This window comes from Bombina bombina, chromosome 2 (genome assembly GCF_027579735.1).
Source record: "Bombina bombina isolate aBomBom1 chromosome 2, aBomBom1.pri, whole genome shotgun sequence".
In the NCBI taxonomy this organism is placed as follows: Eukaryota; Metazoa; Chordata; class Amphibia; order Anura; family Bombinatoridae; genus Bombina; species Bombina bombina.
In genome coordinates, this window is record NC_069500.1 from 365475228 (window position 1) to 365501309 (window position 26082).

At 40.7% G+C, this 26082-nt stretch overlaps 1 protein-coding gene across 1 annotated transcript in view; it reads right to left on the reverse strand.

Moving 5' to 3' along the window:
* Positions 1–1560: 1560 nt before the first annotated feature.
* Positions 1561–26082, reverse strand: part of SBNO1 (strawberry notch homolog 1) — a 255572-nt gene continuing 231050 nt past the window's right edge. The window contains exons 27-30 of the mRNA XM_053699774.1: positions 23985–24122; positions 23812–23888; positions 3484–3677; positions 1561–2999 (exon numbers count right to left, since the gene is read on the reverse strand). Coding sequence (XP_053555749.1) covers positions 2857–2999; positions 3484–3677; positions 23812–23888; positions 23985–24122 — 552 coding nt within the window. The 3' untranslated portion in view covers positions 1561–2856. The remainder of the gene's footprint in view (positions 3000–3483; positions 3678–23811; positions 23889–23984; positions 24123–26082) is intronic.

Consider the following 26082-nt stretch of genomic DNA (forward strand, 5'->3'; position numbering starts at 1 on the left):
AATGACTGGGGGTGGAGGGGCTATATATACAGCTCAGCTGTGGTGCTCTTTGCCACTTCCTGTTAGCAGGAGGTTAATATCCCACAAGTAAGGATGAAATCCGTGGACTCGTCATATCTTTGTAAAAGAAATCAGCATCCTCCACAACTGGATAAAGGATAACAAAAAAAATGGAATATATATATATATATATATATATATATAAAAATTATATATATAAAAAACAATGTAAATAGCACCTGACACCCACAACGGCTGGGGCACTCACCACCTCCTATGAACCAGACACCAGCGGACTAGAATTCTCTACCGCCGCAGTGTCAGGAATGCGGAAATGGGAGACCAGAACGAAGACATGCCCTGTTACAAGGTGAACCGTACAGTCCAAAAAAAACAAGCCCAACCGTAAGGTTGCGTCACTTCGAAAGGCAGTTATGTTCCAAAAGCCACAAGCCCAGTTAACACTACACATAAGCAGATTGAATAACATAACAAACATGATTAAACCCCCCCCCCCCGTTCAATAATCCCCCTCAGGAGATATTAACCCTTGATTTCAAGATACTTAAACAGTCCCACTGAGACCCTGTATTTTTCATGTGAGTTCGCAGGAACAACTGCGTTAGTACATTCATGAAGAAGTAAAATGAAACGATCTTACAGGAATGTACGCCATTGAACAGGAACATGGCCCTTCAAGTGTGACGAATAGTAGCCTTGCCTCCGCCATGAACTTGAGAGAAGAAAGCAGGCAGCGACGCGAAGTTAGACAACGCCGATTGCTTCTGGAGTTGTTAAAATGAGTCGGGATGGTTTCACAGAAAAACTCTTCCTGCATCTCCAGACTAACTTTCATCCAAGTCCTCACTGAGAGACTGACAGGATTACTTAAAACTCCCGTCCCATGTCGAAGAGTACTACCCTCCATAAGAGACTAAAACAAACTTGACACTTCTCTGCCAACCTCCTGGGACGAAAGGCAAAGAATAACTGGGGGAGGAGTGACGAGTATTTAAGTCTTTGGCTGGGGTGTCTTTGCCGCCTCTTGGTGGCCAGGTTCTTATTTCCCATGAATGCAGCTGTGGACTCTTTCCATTTATAAAGAAAATAGCAATTTAACTTTAGAGATGTAGGTGTCAGTGTGAGTTGTAATATATCTCAGTTGAGGCAGCTTTAAATACTGTATGTGACTACTGATGAATACCGTAGTTAGCAGGAACGTCTCAGCATGCATTTCACCAAGGGCCTTGTAAAATAAAAAATAAACCTAAGACTTCTTGTCAGACATGTCTTAACTAAAAATTGTCTTTGGTGTTGTCTGAATCACCCAATGAGTAAAGCAAATTCAGCTGTAAGCATTAATATCTGGCAAGTTTCATGTTAAAACAGAGGCTTAAATCATTTTTGGCATGAAAAAGAACAACATTCCCGACTGTATATTTTATTGTATGTCAAGTGTTTTATTAAAAAATAAAAAAGCTAATCATATTTTGATGCAGAAAAGTTAAGTTTTTCTTGAGATGGATCTTCAAACTCCTTTAGAAAAGGATTCAAACAATATTGTCCTTGTTAATACAATAACTTTTATTTGTTCTCCACAAGATGTTCAGACCTTGCAGAGTAGATTTAAACAGGTTTATACAGTCTCAAAACGTTCAATAGTGCAACCTGTGCAAGCAAGAAAAGAAACTTTGTCCTTTTCACATCCTTATAAACATCTACTATTGGAGGCAAAAAAAGCCTTACCCATATTATATAGATAAGTAACTATTCACATTTGTACATTACAATTTTAAACAGCTCAAGATAAACTCTACAATGTCTTACAACATATTGAATGGTATTCAAGTTACAGAGAAGGCAAAACAACACAAACAGCAGGGAGTCTTGAGTGATCTACATAACACAGCATACAACTCAAGATCTGTCTCTTACCAGTGAAATAAGGTCTATTAAATTACAATAAGCAATTCTCAGGGAAGATGGGATGCATTTGTTTTGTTCCTGTAAAGAAGAAGAAGAAAAAAAAAAAAAACAGGGGGGGGGGGGGAACAAGCCCTTTTCTGCAGTACATTAGAAAAATTGCATCTATACATGTGAAACTTTGGGATTTTTCCGCTCCAGTTTTGAGAGTCAGTGTGTTCAAAATTTCCACATGGCAGAGAAGAGAACACACATTTAACGTAAATAGCAGATAAAGTATTAAGGGTGATGAAGGTCTATGTTCTTGTCTTGCAATAAGTTTTTTAAAGCCTTTCTATTCATGCTCCCAGAAACATGCACTGCTTTAAATTAAAAAAAGTGAGTGGAACACAAATATACCTTTATCTTTTTAAATACAGTGCATTAACAAACGCATGCATCCTTAAGATTACACAGGTGAAGGAAAATAACCTATATACACACACACACACATGTTTATGCATCATACCTTCCAAGTACATGCATTTAGGGAAAACTCCCCCCCAAAAAAACAATGGTCGACTACCAAGTTAAACCCTGAGCACTGTATTGAAAATTAAGAAAATGAAGACACGGTGAAGGATCTAAACACTCTGCTGCATGAATAAAAAATATATCTACCCAGCACAGAGTGTAATATTTATTTAAAAAAATAAAAATAAATAATTAGGAGAGGGAAAAGATGGGAAGCACAAAAAAGTAAAAAAACGATGTGCCACTTTAAGGAACTTGTGGATTCCCACCAGAACATCTGCAAGTGCTCAAAGTCCTGACTTGTAACAGAACTGAGCAAGCAGGTATGCACAAGTTGTCTGAGCTCTTTGGAATCTGTCCCTGATTTGTATGCAGTTATGCTCCAGCAGCCTCTCCCACATCTCCACGGGCCTTTTCACTCTACAGGGCACTAAAGTTGCTGATACTCTGAGGGTGAAGTTGCTGCCACATCTGCTGCTGTTGTACTGCAATCTGCTGAGACTGGTCTGACGTGGACAGCAGATTCACAAGTGAAAACACACAATTTGCAGGAATGATTAAACCTGTTAACACGAAGAAAATGCTGTAAGTGCAAAATAATAATTTCTCAATAATCTGATAATTATACTAGTGACATTGCATTAAATATGTAAATAGACAATGTAGAAGAAAGGATATTTCAATGAAAGATAAATCTATTCTGCATCCAACCAACCGCAATTATAGGAAATTGCTACTATGTCAAAAGGGAAAGGACACCATAAGGAATGTACAGCAACCTCTGGGTTTGGGAAAATGTCACTAATGGCAGATACAAGTTTCTAAATCAGAAAACTTATTGTAGCAGACACTTCTGATGCATAGAAAGCTAAAAATATTTAAATGTATTCACTTATTACATCACTTGATGATCAGACCAAAGGTAATTGAGGAAGTCAATAAAACACACAAAGTATTAATTGTTGTAAAAAAAAAAAAAAAAGTCAACAACTTGTACAGTGTGAAACTTAAAAGCGTAAGTACTATTGTACATGGAGAGACACTTACCAACAATCCTTTGTCCATCTTCAGTTCTTAGTCTAACTATTTGCATCTTTACATTTGTGCCACTTACAGATGCCAGAACACCTTCTACCTTAGTCCATACACTTAGGACAGATCCACATAAAACGTAGTATGTCCGGCAGCGCAACCCAATTTCACAGATTAAACCTAGGCTTGCCTTCTTACAATTACCTCTCCTACAAAAACAACAAAAACAGAAATTAGAAAAATGTTCGGTCATATTAAATTTTATTTTTATTAAAGTTAAGTCCACCTACATCTGTCCTTTTACAACTTACTTGAATTTTTTCCACATAAAACAAAATCTATGCTTACCTGATAAATGTATTTATTTCCAGGCATGGAGAGTCAACAAATCATTCTAATTACTAGTGCGATATTCACTCCTGGCCAGAGCTGTTAAGTATCACTTCCCTTATCCATAACCCATCAGTCATTCGGCCGAAGGAAAAATGGAAAAAGAGAAAACAAGGTATAGAGGTGCTTGAGATTTTAACAAAAAAAACTGCCGGGTCATGGACTCTCCATGCCTGGAAATAAATTTATTAGGCAAGCATACATTTTGTTTTCTTTCCTAAGGCATGGAGAGTCCACAAATCATTCTAATTACTAGTGGGAACCAATACCCAAGCTAGAGGACACAGAATGAAGGAATGGAGGGAGAACAAGACAGGCGGACCTAAACTGAAGGCATCACTGCTTGAAGAACTTTTCTCCCAAAAGAAGCCTCAGCTGAGGCAAAAGTATCAAATTTGTAGAATTTGGAAAAAAAATATGTATAGAGGACCATGTGGCTGCCTTGCAAATTTGCTCCACCGAAGCTTCATTTTTGAAAGCTCAGGAAGATGAAACAACTCTAGTGGAATGAGCCGTAATTCTCTCAGGAGGCTGCTGTCCAGCTGTCTCATAAGCTAACGGAATAACACTTCTCAACCAGAGAGAAAGAGTAGTAAAAGTTGCCTTCTGACCCCTAAGCTTTCCAGAGAAAACAAACATGGCAGAAGTCTGCCGAAAACTTAGTTGCTTGAAGGTAAAATTTCAGAGCTCGCACATCATCCAAGTTATGCAAAAGACTTTCCTTTTGTGAAAAAGGATTAGGACAAAAAGGAGGAACAACAATTTCCTGATTAATATTGCAATCCGACACTACCTTAGGGAGAAACTCCAGCTTAGTAAGTAGGACCGCCTGATCAGCATGAAAAATAAGGTAAGGGGAATCGCAATGCAAAGTCGAAAGTTCGGAAACTCTGCGTGCGGAAGAAATAGCAATAAGAAAGAAGACCTTTCATGATAGTAACTTAATATCAACAGAATGCATCGTCTCAAACTGAGCCTGCTGCAAAAACATAATTTATGTAAGAACTTACCTGATAAATTCATTTCTTTCATATTAGCAAGAGTCCATGAGCTAGTGACGTATGGGATATACATTCCTACCAGGAGGGGCAAAGTTTCCCAAACCTTAAAATGCCTATAAATACACCCCTCACCACACCCACAATTCAGTTTAACGAATAGCCAAGAAGTGGGGTGATAAGAAAAAAGTGCGAAAGCATATAAAATAAGGAATTTGAATAATTGTGCTTTATACAAAAAAATCATAACCACCACAAAAAAGGGCGGGCCTCATGGACTCTTGCTAATATGAAAGAAATGAATTTATCAGGTAAGTTCTTACATAAATTATGTTTTCTTTCATGTAATTAGCAAGAGTCCATGAGCTAGTGACGTATGGGATAATGACTACCCAAGATGTGGATCTTTCCACGCAAGAGTCACTAGAGAGGGAGGGATAAAATAAAGACAGCCAATTCCTGCTGAAAATAATCCACACCCAAAATAAAGTTTAATGAAAAACATAAGCAGAAGATTCAAACTGAAACCGCTGCCTGAAGTACTTTTCTACCAAAAACTGCTTCAGAAGAAGAAAATACAACAAAATGGTAGAATTTGGTAAAAGTATGCAAAGAGGACCAAGTTGCCGCTTTGCAAATCTGATCAACCGAAGCTTCATTCCTAAACGCCCAGGAAGTAGAAACTGACCTAGTAGAATGAGCTGTAATCCTATGAGGCGGAGTCTTACCCGACTCAACATAGGCAAGATGAATTAAAGATTTCAACCAAGATGCCAAAGAAATGGCAGAAGTTTTCTGGCCTTTCTAAAACCGGAAAAGATAACAAATAAACTAGAAGTCTTTCGGAAAGACTTAGTAGCTTCAACATAATATTTCAAAGCTCTAATAACATCCAAAGAATGCAACGATTTCTCCTTAGAATTCTTAGGATTAGGACATAATGAAGGAACCACAATGTCTCTACTAATGTTGTTGGAATTCACAACTTAGGTAAAAATTCAAAAGAAGTTCGCAACACCGCCTTATCCTGATGAAAAATCAGAAAAGGAGACTCACAAGAAAGAGCAGATAATTCAGAAACTCTTCTGGCAGAAGAGATGGCCAAAAGGAACAAAACTTTCCAAGAAAGTAATTTAATATCCAATGAATGCAAAGGTTCAAATGGAGGAGCTTGAAGAGCCCCCAGAACCACATTCAAACTCCAAGGAGGAGAAATTGACTTAATGACAGGCTTTATACGAACCAAAGCTTGTACAAAACAATGAATATCAGGAAGAATAGCAATCTTTTTGTGAAAAAGAACAGAAAGAGCAGAGATTTGACCTTTCAAGGAACTTGCGGACAAACCCTTATCTAAACCATCCTGAAGAAACTGAATATTCTCGGTATTCTAAAAGAATGCCAAGAAAAATGATGAGAAGACACCAAGAAATATAAGTCTTCCAGACTCTATAATATATCTCTCTGGATACAGATTTACGAGCCTGTAACATAGTATTAATCACAGAGTCAGAGAAACCTCTTTGACCAAGAATCAAGCGTTCAATCTCCATACCTTTAAATTTAAGGATTTCAGATCCTGATGGAAAAAAGGACCTTGAGACAAAAGGTCTGGTCTTAACGGAAGAGTCCACGGTTGGCAAGAGGCCATCCGGACAAGATCCGCATACCAAAACCTGTGAGGCCATGCCGGAGCTACCAGCAGAACAAACGAGCATTCCTTCAGAATCTTGGAGATTACTTTTGGAAAAAGAACTAGAGGCGGAAAGATATAGGCAGGATGATACTTCCAAGGAAGTGATAATGCATCCACTGCCTCCGCCTGAGGATCCCGGGATCTGGACAGATACCTGGAAAGTTTCTTGTTTAGATGAGAAGCCATCAGATCTATTTCTGGAAGTTCCCACATTTGAACAATCTGAAGAAATACCTCTGGGTGAAGAGACTATTCGCCCGGATGCAACGTTTGGCGACTGAGATAATCCGCTTTCCAATTGTCCATACCTGGGATATGAACCGCAGAGATTAGACAGGAGCTGGATTCCGCCCAAACCAAAATTCGAGATACTTCTTTCATAGCCAGAGGACTGTGAGTCCCTCCTTGATGATTGATGTATGCCACAGTTGTGACTTTGTCTATCTGAAAACAAATGAACAACTCTCTCTTCAGAAGAGGCCAAGACTGAAGAGCTCTGAAAATTGCACGGAGTTCCAAAATATTGATCGGAAATCTCACCTCCTGAGATTCCCAAACCCCTTGTGCCGTCAGATACCCCCACATAGCTCCCCAACCTGTAAGACTTGCATCTGTTGAGATTATAGTCCAGGTCGGAAGAACAAAGAAGCCCCCTGAACTAAACGATGGTGATCTGTCCACCATGTCAGAGAGTGTCGTAAAATCGGTTTAAAGATATTAATTGAGATATCTTTGAGTAATCCCTGCACCATTGGTTCAGCATACAGAGCTGAAGAGGTCGCATGTGAAAACGAGCAAAGGAGATCGCATCTGATGCGGCAGTCCTAAGACCCAACATTTCCATGCATAAGGCTACCAAAGGGAATGATTGTGACTGAAGGTTTTGACAAGCTGATATCAATGTTAAACTTCTCTTGTCTGACAAGGACAGAGTCATAGACACTGAATTTATCTAGAAACCTAAAAAGGTTACCCTTGTCTGAGGAATCAATGAACTGAATGGTAAATTGATCCTCCAACCATGAACTTGAAGAAACAACACAAGTCGATTCGTATGAGATTCTTCGAAAATGAGAAGACTGAGCAAGTACCAAGATATTGTCCAAATAAGGAAATACCAAAACCCTATTCTCTGATTACAGAAAGAAGGGCACCGAGAACCTTTGAAAAAAATTCTTGGAACTGAGGCTAGGCCAAACGGTAGAGCCACAAAACTGGTAATGCTTGTCTAAAAAGAGAATCTCAGACACTAAAAAGTGATCTGGATGAATCGGAATATGCAGATACACATCCTGTAAATCTATTGTAGACATATAATGCCCTTGCTAAACAAAAGGCAGGATAGTCCTACAGTAACCATCTTGAATGTTGGTATCCTAACATAACGATTCAATAATGATAGATCCGGAACTGGTCTGAAGGAATTGACCTTCTTTGGTACAATGAAGAGATAAAATAAAACCCCAGCCCCTGTTCCAGAACTGGAACTGGCATAAATACTCCAGCCAACTCTAGATCTGAAACACATTTCAGAAATGCTGAGCCTTTGCTGTGTTAACTGGGAGACGGGAAAGAAAAGAATCTCTTAGCAGAAGGCCTTAACTTGAAGCCAATTCTGTACCTTTCTGAAACAATGTTTCTGAAACCAGAGATTAAGAACGGAATTGATCCAAATTTCTTTGAAGAAAACGTAATCTGCCCCATACCAGCTGAGCTGGAATAAGGGCCGCACCTTCATAGGTACTTAGGAGCTGGCTATAGGTTTCTATAAGGCTTGGATATATTCCAAACTGGAAATAGTTTCCAAACTGATACCGCTCCTGAGGATGAAGGATCAGGCTTTTGTTCCTTGTTGTGAGGAAAGGAACGAAAATGATTATTTACCCTGGAAAGAAAGGGAAAGCAAAGTTGACTTAGAAGACATGTCAGCATTCCAAGTTTAATCCATAAAGCTTTTCTAGCTAAAATAGCTAGAGACATATACCTGACATCAACTCTAATGATATCAAAAGATGGTATCACCAATAAAATTATTAGCATGTTATAGAATAATAATAATGCTATAAAATTATGATCTGTTACTTGTTGCGCTAAAGCTTCTAACCAAAAAGTTGAAGCTGCAGCAACATCCGCTAAAAATATAGCAGGTCTAAGAAGATTACCTGAACATAAGTAAGCTTTTCTTAGAAAGGATTGAATTTTCCTATCTAAAGGATCCTTAAATGAAGTACTATCTGCCGTAGGAATAGTAGTATATTAGCAGGAGTAGAGACAGCCCTATAACCTTAGGGATTTTTGTCCCAAAAAACTCTAATCTGTCAGATGGCACAGGATATAATTTGCTTAAACGTCTAGAAGGAGTAAATAAATTACCCAAATTATTCCATTCCCTGGAAATTACTTCAGAAATAGCATCAGGGAGATAAAACACTTCTGGAATAACTACAGGAGATTTAAAAACCTTATTTAAACGTTTACATTTAGTATCAAGAGGACCAGAATCCTCTATTTCTAATGCAAATAACACTTCTTTAAGTAAAGAACGAATAAATTCCATCTTGAACAAATACAAAGATTTATCAGCATCAACCTCTGAGACAGAAACCTCTGAACCAGAAGAACCATTATCAGTATCAGAATGATGATGTTCATTTAAAAATTCATCTGAAAAAAGAGAAGTTTTAAAAGACTTTTATGCATACTAAAAGGAGAAATAACAGACATAGCCTTCTTAATGGATTTAAAAAATAAAATCTCTTATGTTATCAGGAATACTCTGAGAATTAGATGTTGACGGAACAGCAACAGGTAATGTAACAGTACTAAAGGAAATTTTATCTGCATTAATAAGTTTGACATGACATGCAATACAAATAGCTGGAGAAACAGATACCAAAAGTTTATAGCAGATACACTTAGCTTGGTAGCTCCAGCACTGTGCAGTGATTTTCCTGAAGTATCTTCTGACTCAGTTGCAACGTGGAACATCTTGCAATATGTAAAAGAAAAAAACAACATATAAAGCAAAATTGATCAAATTCCTTAAATGACAGTTTCAGGAATGGGAAAAAATGCCAGTGAACAAGCTTCTAGCAACCAGAAGCAATAAATAATGAGACTTAAATAATGTGGAGACAAAAATGACGCCCATATTTTTTAGCGCCAAAAAAGACGCCCACATTATTTGGCGCCTAAATGCTTTTGGCGCCAAAAATGACGCCACATCCGGAACGCCGACATTTTTGACGCAAAAAAACGTCAAAAAATGACGCAACTTCCGGCGACACGTATGACGCCGGAACAGAAAAAAAATTTGCGCCAGAAAAGTCTGCGCCAAGAATGACGCAATAAAATGAAGCATTTTCTGCCCCCGCGAGCCTAACAGCCCACAGGGAAAAAGTCAAATTTTTTAAGGTAAGAAAAAATGATTGAAACAAATGCATTTATCCCAAATATGAAACTGACTGTCTGAAAAATAAGGAATGTTGAACATTCTGAGTCAAGGCAAATAAATGTTTGAATACATATATTTAGAACTTTATAAATATAGTGCCCAACCATAGCTTAGAGTGTCACAGAAAATAAGATTTACTTACCCCAGGACACTCATCTACATGTTTGTAGAAAGCCAAACCAGTACTGAAACGAGAATCAGCAGAGGTAATGGTATATATAAGAGTATATCGTCGATCTGAAAAGGGAGGTAAGAGATGAATCTCTACGACCGATAACAGAGAACCTATGAAATAGACCCCGTAGAAGGAGATCACTGCATTCAAATAGGCAATACTCTCCTCACATCCCTCTGACATTCACTGCACGCTGAGAGGAAAACCGGGCTCCAACTTGCTGCGGAGCGCATATCAACGTAGAATCTAGCACAAACTTACTTCACCACCTCCATCGGAGGCAAAGTTTGTAAAACTGAATTGTGGGTGTGGTGAGGGGTGTATTTATAGGCATTTTAAGGTTTGGGAAACTTTGCCCCTCCTGGTAGGAATGTATATCCCATACGTCACTAGCTCATGGACTCTTGCTAATTACATGAAAGAAACAATCTTTAACAAGATTAAGGCTCCAAGGAGGAGCAACAGGTTTAAACACAGGCCTGATTCTGACCAAGGCCTGAACAAAACACTGAACACGTCTAACAGATGTGCCAGACATTTATGCAAAAGGACAGTGCAGAAACCTGACCCCCTTCAGAGTACTGACTGAAACCTTTCTCCGGGCCCTCCTAAAGAAAAGCCAAAATTCGAGGAACTCTTACTTTGTTCCAAGAGAAATCCTTTGAATCACACCAATGAAGGTATTTGTGCCATATCTTATGGCAAATTTTGCAAGTAACTAGTTTATGAGCCTAAAGCATAGTATCTATGACTTCCCAGAGAAGCCACGTCTAGCCAAAACTAAACGTTCAATCTCCAAGCAGCTTCAGAGAATCCAGATTTGGATGAAGGAAGGACCCTAAAGTAGAAGGTCCTTCCTCACAGGTAACCTCCAAGGCGGAAGAGATGACATTGTCACCAGATCCTGCGAGGTCATGCAGGAGCCATTAGAATCAGATGCTCTCTTTCTGCTTGATGCAAGCTATTACTTGTAGAATTAGTGCAAACTGAGGAAACAGGTATGCTAGATTGAAGTTCCAAGAAACCACCAGAGCATCTATCAGAACGGCTTGAGGGTCTCTTGATTTTGAACCGCACTTTGGAAGCTTGTCATTGAGGAGACGCCATCAGATCCAACTCCGGAACCCCCCACCTGAGTTATTGTGAAAATATCTGGGTGGAGAGCCCACTCTCCCGGATGAAAAGTCTGCCTGCTCAGAAAATCCGCTTCCCAATTGTCCACCCCCGGTATGTGGATGGCAGAGAGATGGCAATTGTGAGACTGCAGAATGCGAGTCACCTCCTTCATAGCCAAGGAACTCAAGAGTTCCTCCCTGGTGGTTGATAAATCGGACCAAAGCTATTTGCGGCCAGGCTATCAAAGCATTGAAGATTGCTCGCAACTCCAAAAGTTTATTGAAAGAGCGGACTCCTCCGGAGTCCACAAGGCCCTGTGATTTTAAAGAGCCCCAAACTGCTCTCCAGCCAACAGGCCTTCAACCAGGAAGGCCTCAGGAAGCATGTACCCGGAGAGAGGGGGGGGGGGGGGGGCGGGGAAGAGAGAGCAACAGAGAGAGAGAGAAAAATCTTCATGGACAGGGAATCTATAATTGTTCCTAAGAAACACATCCTTGTATCTGGTACAAGGGAACTTCTCTTTGCCAGATTCACTTTCCACCCGTGGGAACGTACAATAGACAACATCTCTGTAGATTATGCTAGATGAAAAGATGGCGCTTGAACTAAGATGTCATCCAGATAAGGTGCCACCGCAATTCCATGGGACCTGACCACTGCCAGAAGAGCCCCCAGAACCTTTGTAAAAATTATGGGAGCTGTAGCAAGGCCAAAAGGAAGGGCAACAAACTTGAATTTTTTTTTATCAATATCTGAGGTTTGCCTTTCTGGACAATGATCCCTGTGAATGGGAACATGAAGATACGCGTCCTTCAGGTCTATGGTCGTTATGAACTGACCCTCTGGAACCAAAGGAAGAATGGAATGAATGGTCTCCATTTAGGACGGAACCCTGAGAAATTGGTTGACACTTCAGGTCCAGTATGTAGTTCCTTTTTTGGAACTACAAATAGATTTGAATAGAATCCTAAACTCTGTTCCTCTAGAGAAACTGGAACAATCACCCCCAGGAAAGATAGGTCCTTTACGCAGTTTAAAAGGGACAGTACGCTGTAAATTTGTTTTTATATTAATGTATTTTTTTTTCCCAATATTGTTTATTAACCAACAAAGGCAGTATTATACAATGCTACAAGCAGAAGTCATAACAGTTACAAGAATGATAAAACAAAAAGAATTACTGTCTTCTGATATTTCAGACAATTTTAACAAATCAAGACTTATTGAATAACTTCAAACACAAAATCCTCCTCAAGGAAGGTTTACTATCATTATAGTCTAAATCAAAGAAGAAATAATTATCTTGATTCGCCTTATGTTGGCATTTTCTTTCCCTTTTCTTCCCTTTCCCCCCTCCAATATCCCCACCTCGGAATTAAAATATAATTTATACAATAAAAAAAAAAAAAATTATATAAAGAAGGAATGACCATCTCTCTCCCTGCTCCATCTACCATATGCCTAAAAGGACTAATTCAGAATTCTGAAATGGAAAAATCATATATTCCATTTCAGTTTCAGGCAGTGTTTTAATATACACAGACCATTTATTGAAAAAATTCCTTATGTCATGTTCATTGTCTATGTTTGTATCCTTTTGTTCTAGTAGGCACTGTTTTTTCAGACAGCTCTGAATTTCCGAGACACTGGGTACAGAACGCATTTTCCATTTCTTGCATATTAAGTATCTGGTAGCTAAAATAGACATAGCTACCAGCTTATCATTAGGGTGGTGTCTGTTTAAGTTGTCAATGCATAATATAATCTGATATAAAGACAAGGTCACTGGGGGAATTTTCAACACCCTATTCAACCAATATTCTACCTTGCGCCATAAGTTTCTAATTTTTGGACAAGACCAGAACATATGTTCAAGGTCAGCTGCTGGAAATGAGCACTTAGGACATTTGTCAAAATCTAAGTTATATACCCTACGGCCCTTATCCGGAGTGAAGTATGCTCTGTGAAGCAATTTAATATGCGCTTCCCGCCAAGTAGCTGAGAGAGTTATCCTTGCCACTTTCCTTATAGAGTGTTGAAGAATTTTTGAATCCACCATGTTCGGATCTGAAAGTGAGATCCATGTTGACACTAGCCTTGCCAAAGTTAAGGTTCCCCTGTGAATACCAAGTAGACGATAACACAATGAAATAGACATCTGGTCAGTTCCCATAAGTTTAAACCAATTTTCCAAGTTACCCAGCTTCCAGCACCATCTTACTTCTCTAGTTATTTCAAAAAGAAAGTGCCTTATCTGCAGATAGGCGAAGAAATCCTTATTAGGTAAATTAAATTCCACTCTCAACTCTTCAAATGTTTTAATAGATTTTCTATCCCCATCTATCAGTAGGGATAATTTGTTTAGGCCATTCTTGTGCCATCTACGGAAAACCTCAGAATATAGCCCAGGTTGGAATTTTGGGTTGCCTATGAGGGGGAGATAGTTCGAGACCTTAGTGTTAATTGAAAGAAGCTTTGATATCTTCCACCAAGCCTTAATAGGGTTAGAAATTGTTTTAAATCTCTTAATCTCTGGTGGTAGCTCTTTAGGGGGAGAGTGTAAAAGTGCTAAAGGAAGGTATGGGTCAAACATATTAATTTCAAGATCATTATTTAAAATGTAGTCCTTAGACAAAACCCAACCAGATGCTATTCGTGCCAGGAAACTGAGATTGTACGCTCTAATGTCTGGAAGCGCCAAGCCTCCGAACTCTGCTCTTTTCCCTTGCCAGAGGAATTGTCTAATTAAGCTATTGATCAGCCGGACATCTTTTTCAAAAAGAATTACTGGAACGTTCTGAAGTATGCATAAAAGTTTTGGGAGGAGGACCATTTTAAAGAGTGCTACTCTCCCCGAAAGTGATAATGGAAGACTTTGCCATAGTCTGAGTTTTTCCCGAATTTGCTTTATAATTGGGGGTATGTTAAATTCATATAAATCACTAGAATTCACCGGGATATTTATCCCTAAATATTTAAATGAGTCTGTTACTATTTTAAATGGGTTATCTGTACAAGAATCAATGTTCCTCCTAATCCATAAAATTTCTGATTTAGATGCATTAATTTTGTATCCTGAGAAGGTACCAAATTGGTCAATTATCTGCATGAGTTTAGGGATATTAATTTTAGTATTTGACAAATACAACAGAACGTCATCTGCATATAAACCGATTTTCAACTCATGATTCATAATCTTTATACCTTCCAAGCTTTGTCTTATGATTGCTAGGGGCTCGATGGCGACATCAAACAGAAGTGGGGAGAGAGGACAACCCTGACGTGTTCCTCTCTCCAAAATTATTGGAGAGGATACAGTTCCATTGACTATCAGACTTGTAGCCGAGTGGTTGTATAGGTTCTCTATAAATTCAGGGAATTTACCCTTGATTCCAAACTTCAGCAAAGATGTATTTAGGTGTTTAAAGGTGACAGAGTCAAACGCTTTTTCGGCGTCAATGGAAAGAATAGCCATATCCGATGCTTCGAGTGATTCCTCTCTCCCCCCTCTGGGCAAGGAAGTTTTTCCAAAGTATTCTAGCGCGACTAATACCTCCCTGATTTTAGCCGAGGAGTTTCGTTTATTTAGAAATCCAGCTTGATCTGTATGTATTACTTTTGGGAGAATTAACTGTAATCTGGTGGCTAAAAGAGAAGTTAGAATCTTATAATCTGAATTGAGTAAGGCTATCGGCCTATAGGATTCTTTTAGCGTCGGGTCCTTCCCTCCCTTAAGTATTAGAGTCGTATAGGAAGAGGAGAATGAAGATGTGACTGGATTACCGTTAATATAGATGTCATTATATAAATTTGTTAAATAAGGAGAGATTTCTGCGGATAATATCTTATAAAATTCATTAGGTAGTCCATCTGGACCTGCCGCTTTATTACTAGGAAGCCTAGTGATCACATTAGCTACTTCCTGGACCGAGATAGGGGAGTTAAGGTTACTGATACAATCGTCTGTAATTGAGGGGCTGGTGATCTTATTCCAGAACTCTGCAGATTTTCTACTATCGCTTCCTTTACAGGAATATATATCTTGATAGTATTCCACTAATGCAGATACGATTTTGTCGGGATTCCGAATTCGCTCGCCCTTGTGATGGAGTTCTTCAATGTCAGATTGCTTTTTCTCGTTCTTAACCATTTTAGCCAACATCTTTCCAGATTTATTCCCATATCTGTAAAGTTTGGCTTGGATTTTTAAATCTTTTTGCGCTTGTTGAGCCAAAATAAATGTATCCCTAGCTTCTTTTGCTTGCACATATTTAGCCCAGTTTAGGGGGCTTTTGTGCAGCAGATATTTATTGTACGAGTTAGATAATGTTTTATATATTTCCTTTTCTCTTAGCTTCAATTTCTTAGATAGAGCTATATTATAAGCCAAAATTTCGCCTCTGAGGACCGCCTTAGCGGTCTCCCAGAACAGGTCGGGGCGATCTATGTAGTAAGAATTAAACCGCAGAAATTCTTCAAACTTGGACCTAAGACAAGTTTTGAACTTCATGTCAGTTGCTAGATACCATGGAAAATAAAACCGCAAAGATTTAGGTTTCAGTTGTTTAAACTGAATATCCAGAGTAATCGGGGCGTGGTCTGATATTGAGATAGGATTGATTCCCGCCTGCACCATTAAGGATCCCAATCGCTCATCTACTAAAAATAGATCAATTCGGGAGAGGGTCTTGTGCGCTTTTGAGAGACAGGTAAATTCCTGTGTATCCGGATTCTGACTTCTCCAAATATCACGTAGTGCTAAATTTTGTTTTATTTTCTTGAACATGTTATATTCTAGATTATCCTTTTTCTGTTTTTTCTGTTTCATAGTTTCTCGAAGTCTATCTAACGGGCACTGCGGCACCATATTAAAATCCCCTCCCATAATTAAGTGCCCTTGACTGTACAAAAGAAGTTTAGATTGGATTTTATACCAAAATTCTGGATCAAAAATGTTGGGACCATAAATGTTACATAGCGTGTACATTTCCTGGGCAATTTTTACTTTTAGCAGAACATATCTTCCCTCCGGATCGGGCTCGCAGTGCACCACCTCAAGCTGAATCCTTTTCCCAATTAGAATAGCCACACCCCTTTTTTACCGATGCTAGGTGAATAAAATACGTCTCTGACCCAAGAAACTTTAAGTTTACAAGATTCTTCTGGGTTAAGATGCGTTTCTTGGATAAACCCTATGTCCGTTTGGAGTTTTCTTAATTGGGTCAGAATAGCTTTTCGCTTGATAGGGGTAGAAATCCCTCCCACATTCCACGAGATTATTCTAAGTTTTTCTATTCTTCTATGGCTTTAAAACTAATATGGAGCAGGGGGAGAAGAGAAACGAGAAAGAAAGAAAGAGAAAAAAATATTAATGTATTTTAAATGACTTGTTATACCACCAGTATAAAATATTTGACAAATTGCATTTTCAGGTTTATTTGTGTATATGAAGTAGCTGGTTTTGTGCTTTGAAACCACAGACTATTACGATGGGTTGTACTTAAAGGTAATATCAGATCTCATTATGTTTTAACTTTTAGTAGACACTTGCTTCCTTATATTTGTCTGGAACACCAAAGCTTAAAAGGGACAGTAAACACCACAATTGTTGTTGTTTAAAAAAGGTAGATAATCCCTTTATTACCCTTTCCCCAGTTTTGCATAACCAACACAGTTATAATAATATACTTTTTACCTCTGTGATTACCTTGTATCTAAGCCTTTGCAAACTACCCCCTTATTTCAGTTCTTTTGACAGATTTGCATTTTTAGCCAATCAGTGCTGACTCCTAGGAGCTTCATGTGCCTGAGCTCAATGTTATCTATGTGAAACAAATGAACTAACGTCCTGTAGTGGTGAAAAACTGTCTAAATGATTTCAGATTAGAGGCGGCCTTCAATGTCTAAGAAATTAACATACGAACCTCCTAGGTTTAGCTTTCAACTAAGAATACCAAAAGAACAAAGCAAAATTGGTAATAAAAGTAAATTGGAAAGTTGTTTAAAATGGCATGCCCTATTTAAATCATGAGGTTTTTTTTTTACTTGACGGTCCCTTTAATACATAGAGAAAACAATGGAAAATTATCATTGTATTACTTAACTATCCTGCATCCCACTGAGACTAATTTCTTCTGCTGGCTGTGTTTACTTAGGCTTGTCAATAGCACATACTCCATTATCAAAACTTTCAGTATAGGTGGCTATACCACAGGCTAAATCAGCCATTTTAAATGGTGAAATAGGAGTAAAGGAGCTACTTGTATACAATTTAATACACTCTAGCAGGTAAAATGGATCATTGGGAATAATTTAAAGGGGAGAAAATTTGGGGGTGAACAGTCCCTTTAAGAAGGCCTCTCTCTTTATCCGGTCCACAGATAACCTTGACAGGTGGAATCTACCCCTGGGAGGACAGGATTTGAATCCTACTCTGTAACCGTGGGACACTGTCTTCGGCCCAAGAATCTGGGACATCGCATATTCAAGCCTGCCAAAAAAAAAAAAAAAAAAAAAAAAAAGAGTCTGCCCCCACTTTATCCAATACAGGATCGGGGACGGTCCGTTTATGCCGATTTATATTCAGCGGAAGGTTGCTTGGCTTGCTTTCCTTTATTCCATGGCTGATTAGACCTTCAAGAAGACTTGGACTGATCCGGCTTGGAAGAGGAGGAGGAAGACTTTTGTCCCTTAAAGTTACGAAAGGAAATTAGAATTCTGTCGATCCTTAGGTCTATTCTTTTTATCCTGAGTTAGGAAAGCGCCCTTTCCACCTGTAATTTTTTTAGCCAAACCCGGACAAAACAAGGTTTTACCCTTATAAGGCAAAGATAAAAGCTTAGATTTGGAGGTTACATCTGCAGACCAAGATTTTAACCACAGAGCTCTGCAAGCTAAAAAAGTGAAACCGGAAATCTTAGCTCCCAGCCTAAGAACTTGCATGTTAGCATCACAAATAAAGGCAATAGCTAACTTTAGAGTCTTGATCCTGTCTTGGATCTCCTCTATAGTCTCCTCTAAGATGAGATTAGTCATCGCACCAATAAGATGCTGCAACCGCAACTGTAGCAATACTAGAAACAGGCTACCACTGCAATCCCTGATGAATATACATTTTCTTCAAAAAAGACACAAACTTCTTATCCATGGGATCCTTGAAAGAAAAACTATCTTCAATAGGAATAGTAGTTCTCTTGGCAAGAGTAGATATAGCTCCCTCTACCTTGGGCATTGTGCGCCACGAGTCACAAATAGAGTCAGCGACAGGGAACATCTTTTAAAAAACAGGGGACAGGGAAAAATAAATCCCAGGTTTATCCCATTCCTGAGATATCTGCCATACAGTCTGGAACCGGAAACACATCCACAGACGAGGGTTCATTATATACCCTATTAAGATTACTAGACCTCTTTGGATTCTCCAGGACAGACGAGTCAGATTCTTTCAAAGTAGCAAGAACCTCCTTTAAAAGTATTGAGGTGTTCTGACTTAAATCTGAAATTAATCTCCTCTGAATCTGCAGAATTAGCACCACAGTATCAAAATCTGACAATTCTCCTTCAGAAGACACAGAGGTACCATCCTTATCTGATAACTGGGACAAACTAACGCAGCCTTAGCAAAGTCAGAACCCTTATTAACATCCATATATACCATATATGCCAAACCCATAGCTGAGAGTGTCTTAAGTAATGAAAACATACTTACCAAGAGACACCCATCCACATATAGCAGATAGCCAAACAAGTACTGAAACTTATCAGTAGAGGTAATGGAATAAGAGAGTATATCGTTGATCTGAAAAGGGAGGTAGCAGATGAATCTCTACGACCGATAACAGAGAACCTATGAAATAGATCCTCCGTGAGGAAAACCATTGCATTCAATAGGTGATACTCCCTTCACATCCCTCTGACATTCACTGTACTCTGAGAGGAATCGGGCTTCAAAATTCTGAGAAGCGTATATCAACGTAGAAATCTTAGCACAAACTTACTTCACCACCTCCATAGGAGACAAAGTTTGTAAAACTGAATTGTGGGTGTGGTGAGGGGTGTATTTATAGGCATTTTGAGGATTGGAAAACTTTGCCTCTCCTGGTAGGATTGTATATCCCATACGTCACTAGCTCATGGACTCTTGCCAATAACATGAAAGAAATTTCGATTTCTTCTTGCGCTTACTAGCCACCTTCGTAAAAGCTGCTGAAACCGCAGAAGTTATCTGCGCAGCAAAATCCCCAGGTAAAAAAAAACAAAAACATAACCCCAGAAGGTTGAGAGGAACCGGAGGGCACTGCATGTGAAGCTTGGGAAGTTTGATGGGAAAGCTGAGGCATTGCTAGGACAACATTATCCTGAGACAGAAGGCTGAGAGAGAAATCTCATCTTTAAACAATAAAGTTCTATTTAAGCAGGAGGAGCAAAACTGCACAGGAGAAACATTAGTCTCCAAGCAAAATGAACATTCCTCAAAAGATCCACTTTCTTCATTAGTATCCATAACTAAGAACAAATTGGCCCCCCACAAGAAATTAGCAAAATAAACATATTGCCCTGAAAAATATACACTCTGTATAACTCTTTGAATAAAATAAAAAACCTGCACTGTAATACCTCAGCTCTGCGAAAGACTTACCACCTCCTGAACCAGAAGAGTGCACCCACTAGCTATCCTGGATCTCCCACGATTGTAGCTGAAACCGTGTAGTCAGGAGTCGAAAATGTGCACTGAAAGCACACTACGATAGCCGCACAGAAGATAGTCTTGAGAGAGACTAAAGAACGTCCACCCACTCCGCTATGATCTCCGAAAAGCGAAAGTGTGGAGGAACGGTCACGTGACCGCAACTAAAAGAGACTGCTCCACCACAAATGGCGAAAAAAAATTTCCAGCAATCGCCATCGTCCACAAACACTCCCTCCACGTCACAACCAGCTCCGACTACCACTCACCAGGCTTGGAACACCTACACTTCAAGATCCAGGTCAGTCCCAACACCACCCTCCGCGGCACCCTTATCTGCAGACCTCCCGGACCTCGTCCTGCCTTCTGCGACGACTCCATCACTGACCTCATCTCACGCCCTCGCCTCAACAGACTACATCCTGCTTGATGACCTCAACTTCCACCTAGACAACCCCAACCTCTTGGAAAAATCGGACTGAAGCAACTCGTCAACTCCAACCCACTTAGCCGGACACACCCTCGACCCTATCTTCTCTGCAGGCAACCACATCACCGAACTCCATTGGACCGACCACCATTGCATACACTTTTCCTTAAACAAACCCACCACACACCTCCGGCAGCACCACCCGCCCCGCAGAATCACCACCCAAGACCAACTGTACTCAACCCTGAACAAGTCCCCCACCCCCCCAGATACCTCCACAGACGGCAACTCCAACGCTCACAACCTTCACCACTGGCTCACAGACTGCGCCAACACCCTTGCCCCCTCAAGAAACCGTCCAACCGCCAACAAAGCGAGTTGGTTCACCCCGGCCCTCCAGGACTCCTAACGCCACTGCAGGCGATTGGAAAGGACCTGGAGATCCATCAAGACCCCTGCAAATAGAATGGCCTACAAATAAGCCATCACACTACCCACCACCACCTCATCAAAACCACTAAAAAGACAGCCATCAAAGACAAAATCAACGCCAACGTCCACAACAGCAAGGAGCTATTCAGTGTCATCAAGGAATTCTCCAATCCCAACAGCGATACCAATGACATCCCGCACTCCCAGGACCTCTGCAATAACCTTGCGACGTACCTCCACAGCAAGATCGTCGACATCTATGACAGCTTTGCGCCCCAGAACTCACCCACCACCGCCACCTCACCCAAATACACCACTGCATAAACCCCACGGATTATCTGGAGCCCCCTCACCACAGAGGACACCATCAGAATCATGAGATCAATCCACTCCTAAGCACCCTCGGAACCCATGCCTGCATCATATATTCAACAAAGCGGGTTACACCATCGCCCCCGGGCTCTTCAGCACCATCAACTGCTCCATCAACAGCAACCACAGCACCGAAACCGCCCTCCTCCCCGCCAGACGACATCTACGCCCTACTCGACCAAGGAGAGACCGCCGCCCTCATCCTCCTAGACTTCTGAGCAGCATTCAACACCGTCTCCCACCTCACCCGTCTACACGACGCCGACATACGTGACAAAGCCCTGAAATGGATCACCTACCTCACCGGCAGAACCCAGAAATTTAGACTCCCACCCTTCACCTCCAAGCCCACAGAGATCAGCTGCGGTGTACCCCAAGGCTCTTCACTGAGCCCCACTCTATTAAACATCTACATGGCCCCTCTCGCCGCCATCGCCCGATGACAACCTCAACATAGTCTCCTACGCCGACGACAGCCAGCTAATCATCTCACTCACCAGTGAACCCACCACCGTCAAGAGAAACTTCCACGAAGGGCTCACAGCAGTCACCCCCTGGATGAGCTACAACTGCCTAAAGCTAAACGCAGACAAGACAGAAGTCCTCCTCGGTCCCACCACATCCGCCTGGAATAACTCCTGGTGTGGCCACAGCCCTCGGACACCCTCCAACCCCCACCGACCATGCACGAAATCTAGGCATCATCCTGGACTCATCGCCCTCCATGGACCGACAAATCAACGCCGTATCCACTGCATGCTTCCACACACTCCACCTGCTGTGAAAGATCTTCAAATGGATCCCAACCGAGACCAGGAAGACTGTCACCCACGCCCTTGTCAGCCGCCGACTGGACTATGGCAACGCACTCTACCCCGGCTCCACCATCAAGCTCCAAAAGAGACTCCAGCACATCCAGAATGCCTCGGCCAGACTCATCCTCAACATCCCTCGCCAATGCCACATCACCAAACACCTGTGGGACCTGCACTGGCTCCCCATCAACAAAAGAATAACCCTCGAGCTTCTCACCCATGCATTCAAGGCCCTCCACAACATCGGTCCCGAATACATGAACCACCGCGTTACCTTCTACACCCCCGCCAGACAGCTTTGATCGGCCGACCAAGCCCTCGCAGTTATCCCCAGCATCAGGAAAACCACAGCGGGAGGCAGATCCTTCTCTCACCTGGCAGCCAAGACTTGGAACACCCTCCCGCTGCACCTCAGACAAGCTACTGCCTTAACTAAGTTCAGAAAGGACCTCAAGACCTGGCTCTTCGACTGAACTGCAACCCTCAGTGCCTTGAAACCCTTATGGGTGAATAGCCGCGCTTCACAAGAACCCGATAGAGAGAACACGGTACAAACTAATGACTATCCCCCAATAAAGTGTATACAAACCTAGACCTCTGGGATTCCAACCACTGAGCTATAGATAGAAATATCTCACATCTCTCAAGCCCAAGATTAAATGCTGTCAGCCTCTTTAAATGCAGTGCCCCCATATACATCCCTATCTCTGATGAAAAATAAAGAAGTCCCAATAATTAAAAACCACAAGGGAATTAACCCTTAGAGTGCTGGTACCTTCAAAACCTAGAAAAGAAGCACTTACCTGTGGCTCCTGCTGTCCAGCAGGGAACTTCTAAGGTGTAGCAGATACCTTCTCTTCTGCCGTGGAACTGTAGAAAAAGAAAGAACAGAGTAACCAACCCTGGCTTTCTATAATAGGGGTAGCAATAATGTTAGAAGTAAAGCAAAGACAACATTGCCGCCTTCCAACTGCTAAAAGCCACCATTACTCTTAAAGATATTGACATGGACACAGCACAGCCCCTAATCCTTGCTTGCAGGGAAAAGTACTTATTAAAAAGGATTAAATATCTTCAGACAACATCTTGGCACATCTTCCCTTGACAGAGGCAAAGAGAATGACTGGGGGTTATGGGTAAGGGAAGTCACACTTAACAGCTCTGCTGGGGTGCTCTTTGCCTCCTCCTGATGGCCAGGAGTGCATATCTCACTAGTAATTAGAATGATTTGTGGACTCTCCAAGCCTTAGGAAAGAATTAGTACATAGTAAACCATTTAAAAAGGGACATTAAACAACATTTTTCCTTTCATGATTCAGATTGAGAATACAATTTTAAACAACCTTTCAAGTTACTTATATTATCCAATTTGCTTAATTGTCTTGGTATTCTTTGTTGAAGCAGAAGCAATGCACTACTGGGAGTTAGCAGAATGAGATGGGTGAGCCATTAACATGGAGGTATATATGTGCAGTCACCAATCGGCAGCTCCTGAGCCTACCTAAGTCTCCTTTCAAAGTATACCAAGAACAAAAATTAAACAAAAGGAAAATGTAATGTGGTTTAAAATTACGTTTTATCTGAATCATGGGGGGGGGGGGGGGGGGGAAGAAATTTGGATTTGATGTCCCTTTAAGCCAAAAATAAGTGTGACCTTGTTTCATAGTTTTCTACAGGAAGATTATGTATATACATTTCCATGATGGGCAGACCTTTAAGGACCTTTTTTTTTTTAGGGGGGGGGGGGGGGAAGATAGTAGATAAGAAAGCTATACACACCAATAAGCATGAGTACATATTTCAGCAGACGAGGTGTATTGTTCCTTCCAGTGAGGCAAAGCATCCTCAGAAGTTACCTGCAGAAAGGAAACCCAAAATTCAACATTTTAAGTGAGCAAAAGTGCAATGATTGAGAATGTAATCTCTTCTAGTTTCCACTAAAGTGAACACACCTTCTTGTATTTCTTTTTCAAGTCTGCTAAAGTCTCCAGTTTCAGCTGTTTTCCTGTGTTTGGTCTGTATACCAGGAAGAGCTTCTTTTTTGGATTAATTTCTTTAACCAATATTGCTGTTTTTTTGTTATTTCTTATCTGAAGAGAGAGGAGAAATAGCTACATCAACAGAGAAAAAAACATAATTTATGCTTAACAGATAAATTCCTTTCCTTCCAGAAAGTGTTGGGAAATCCAACACCTGGCCACCAGGAGGCGGCAAAGACACCCCAGCCAAAGGCTTAAATATCCCTCCCACTACTTCCTTTATAACCCCAGTCATTCTGCCGAGAGAACAAGGAAAAGTAGGAGAAACATTAGGGTATAAATGGTGCCAGAAGAATAAAAAGGGGACCGCCCATAGACGAGAAAAAACGTGCAGGGGCCGTGGACTCTCCCTATCCGGAAGGGAAGGAATTTATCTGGTAATCAAATTATGTTTTCCTTCCTAAGATAGGGAGAAGTCCACGGCTTCATTCATTACTTTTGGAAAAACTATACCCAAGCTCCAGAGGACACAATGAATAACCGGAGAGAACAAAAAGTAAGAGGCAGACCCTTATTCTGAGGGCACCACAGCCTGCAAAACTTTTCCTCCGAAAGCTGCTTCAGTCGAAGCAAAAACATCAAACTTGTTGTATGTAAGGAGGACCAGGTAGCCGATCCATAGAGGCCTTGTTCTTAAAGTGAAGGTCAAGTTACCGGTATCTCTAACTTGAATTCAAAACTATGTCGAAAATGATGAGCTTCAGTCATCTTATGAAATCCCAGTGAAATGAAATTATCGCTTTTTAAAATACATATTTTCTTCATATCCAAAACAACCCTTTTTTTTCTTTTCAAGATCACGTTCTTCAAGCAATCAATTGAGATTCTGGCCGTTAGGCAGCCGTCTATCTACGTCACCATCCTCCTACTTAAACTGCGCATCTCTATAATTCTGTCTTGGACTCCCGTTTTGTGCATGCGTAACATCTTGAAGTCGAAAAAAAAACAGTAGAACAACAATAATATGTTGCAAACAGAATAGTATGTTGCAAACGGCAAGTAACGCATTGGTGAATGCGATCAGAAAATGTCGCATACGCATTAGTAATATTAATCGGTGATTGGGGCATGCGCAATACTGTCGGGAAGGCGCTTGGGAGATGCATATAGAGAATCATAGAATAGAAAATCATGAAGTAGAGGTGGGTAGGAGTTTACAAGCAAACGGTAGGCAGAAAAAGAAAATTTATGCTACCCTGATAAATTTGTTTCTTTTTAGACACGATGAATCCACGGAACATCATCCTTACTTGTGGGAATTCACCTCCTGGTCAGCAGGAGGCGGCAAAGAACACCACAGCAGAGCTGTTAAATAACTCCTCCCTTCCCTCCCACTCCAGGTCATTCGACCGAAGTTAGGAAGAGAAAGGAAAAGCCAAGGTGCAGGTGTCTGAAGTCTCTAAAAATTAACAACCTGTCTTAAAATAACAGGGCGGGCCGTGGACTCATCGTGTCTAAAAAGAAACAAACTTATCAGGTAAGCATACATTTTCTTTTTAAAGACACGATGAGTCCACGGATCATCATCCTTACTTGTGGGAAAAAATACCAAAGCTAGAGTACACGGATGATAAGGGAGGGACAAGACAGGGAACCTAAACGGAAGGTACCACTGCTTGAAGAACCATTCTCCCAAAAGCAGCCTCAGCCGAGGCAAAAGTATCAAATTTTTTAAATTTAGAAAAAGTGTGAAGAGAAGACCAAGTTGCAGCCTTGCAAATCTGTTCAACAGAAACTTAATTTTTGAATGCCCATGAGTAAGCAACAGCCCTAGTGGAATGAGCCGTAACTCTTTCAGGAGGCTGCTGTCCAGCAGTCTCATATGCAAAGCAGATGATACTCTTCAACCAAAAAGAAAGAGGTAGTCGTAGCTTTCTGACCCTTACGTTTTCCAGAGAAAATTACAAACAAAGAAGAAGAAGACTGACTAAAGTCTTTAGTTGCTTGTAAGTAAAACTTTAAAGCATGGACTACGTCCAAATTGTGCAGAAGACGTTCCTTCTAAAAAGGA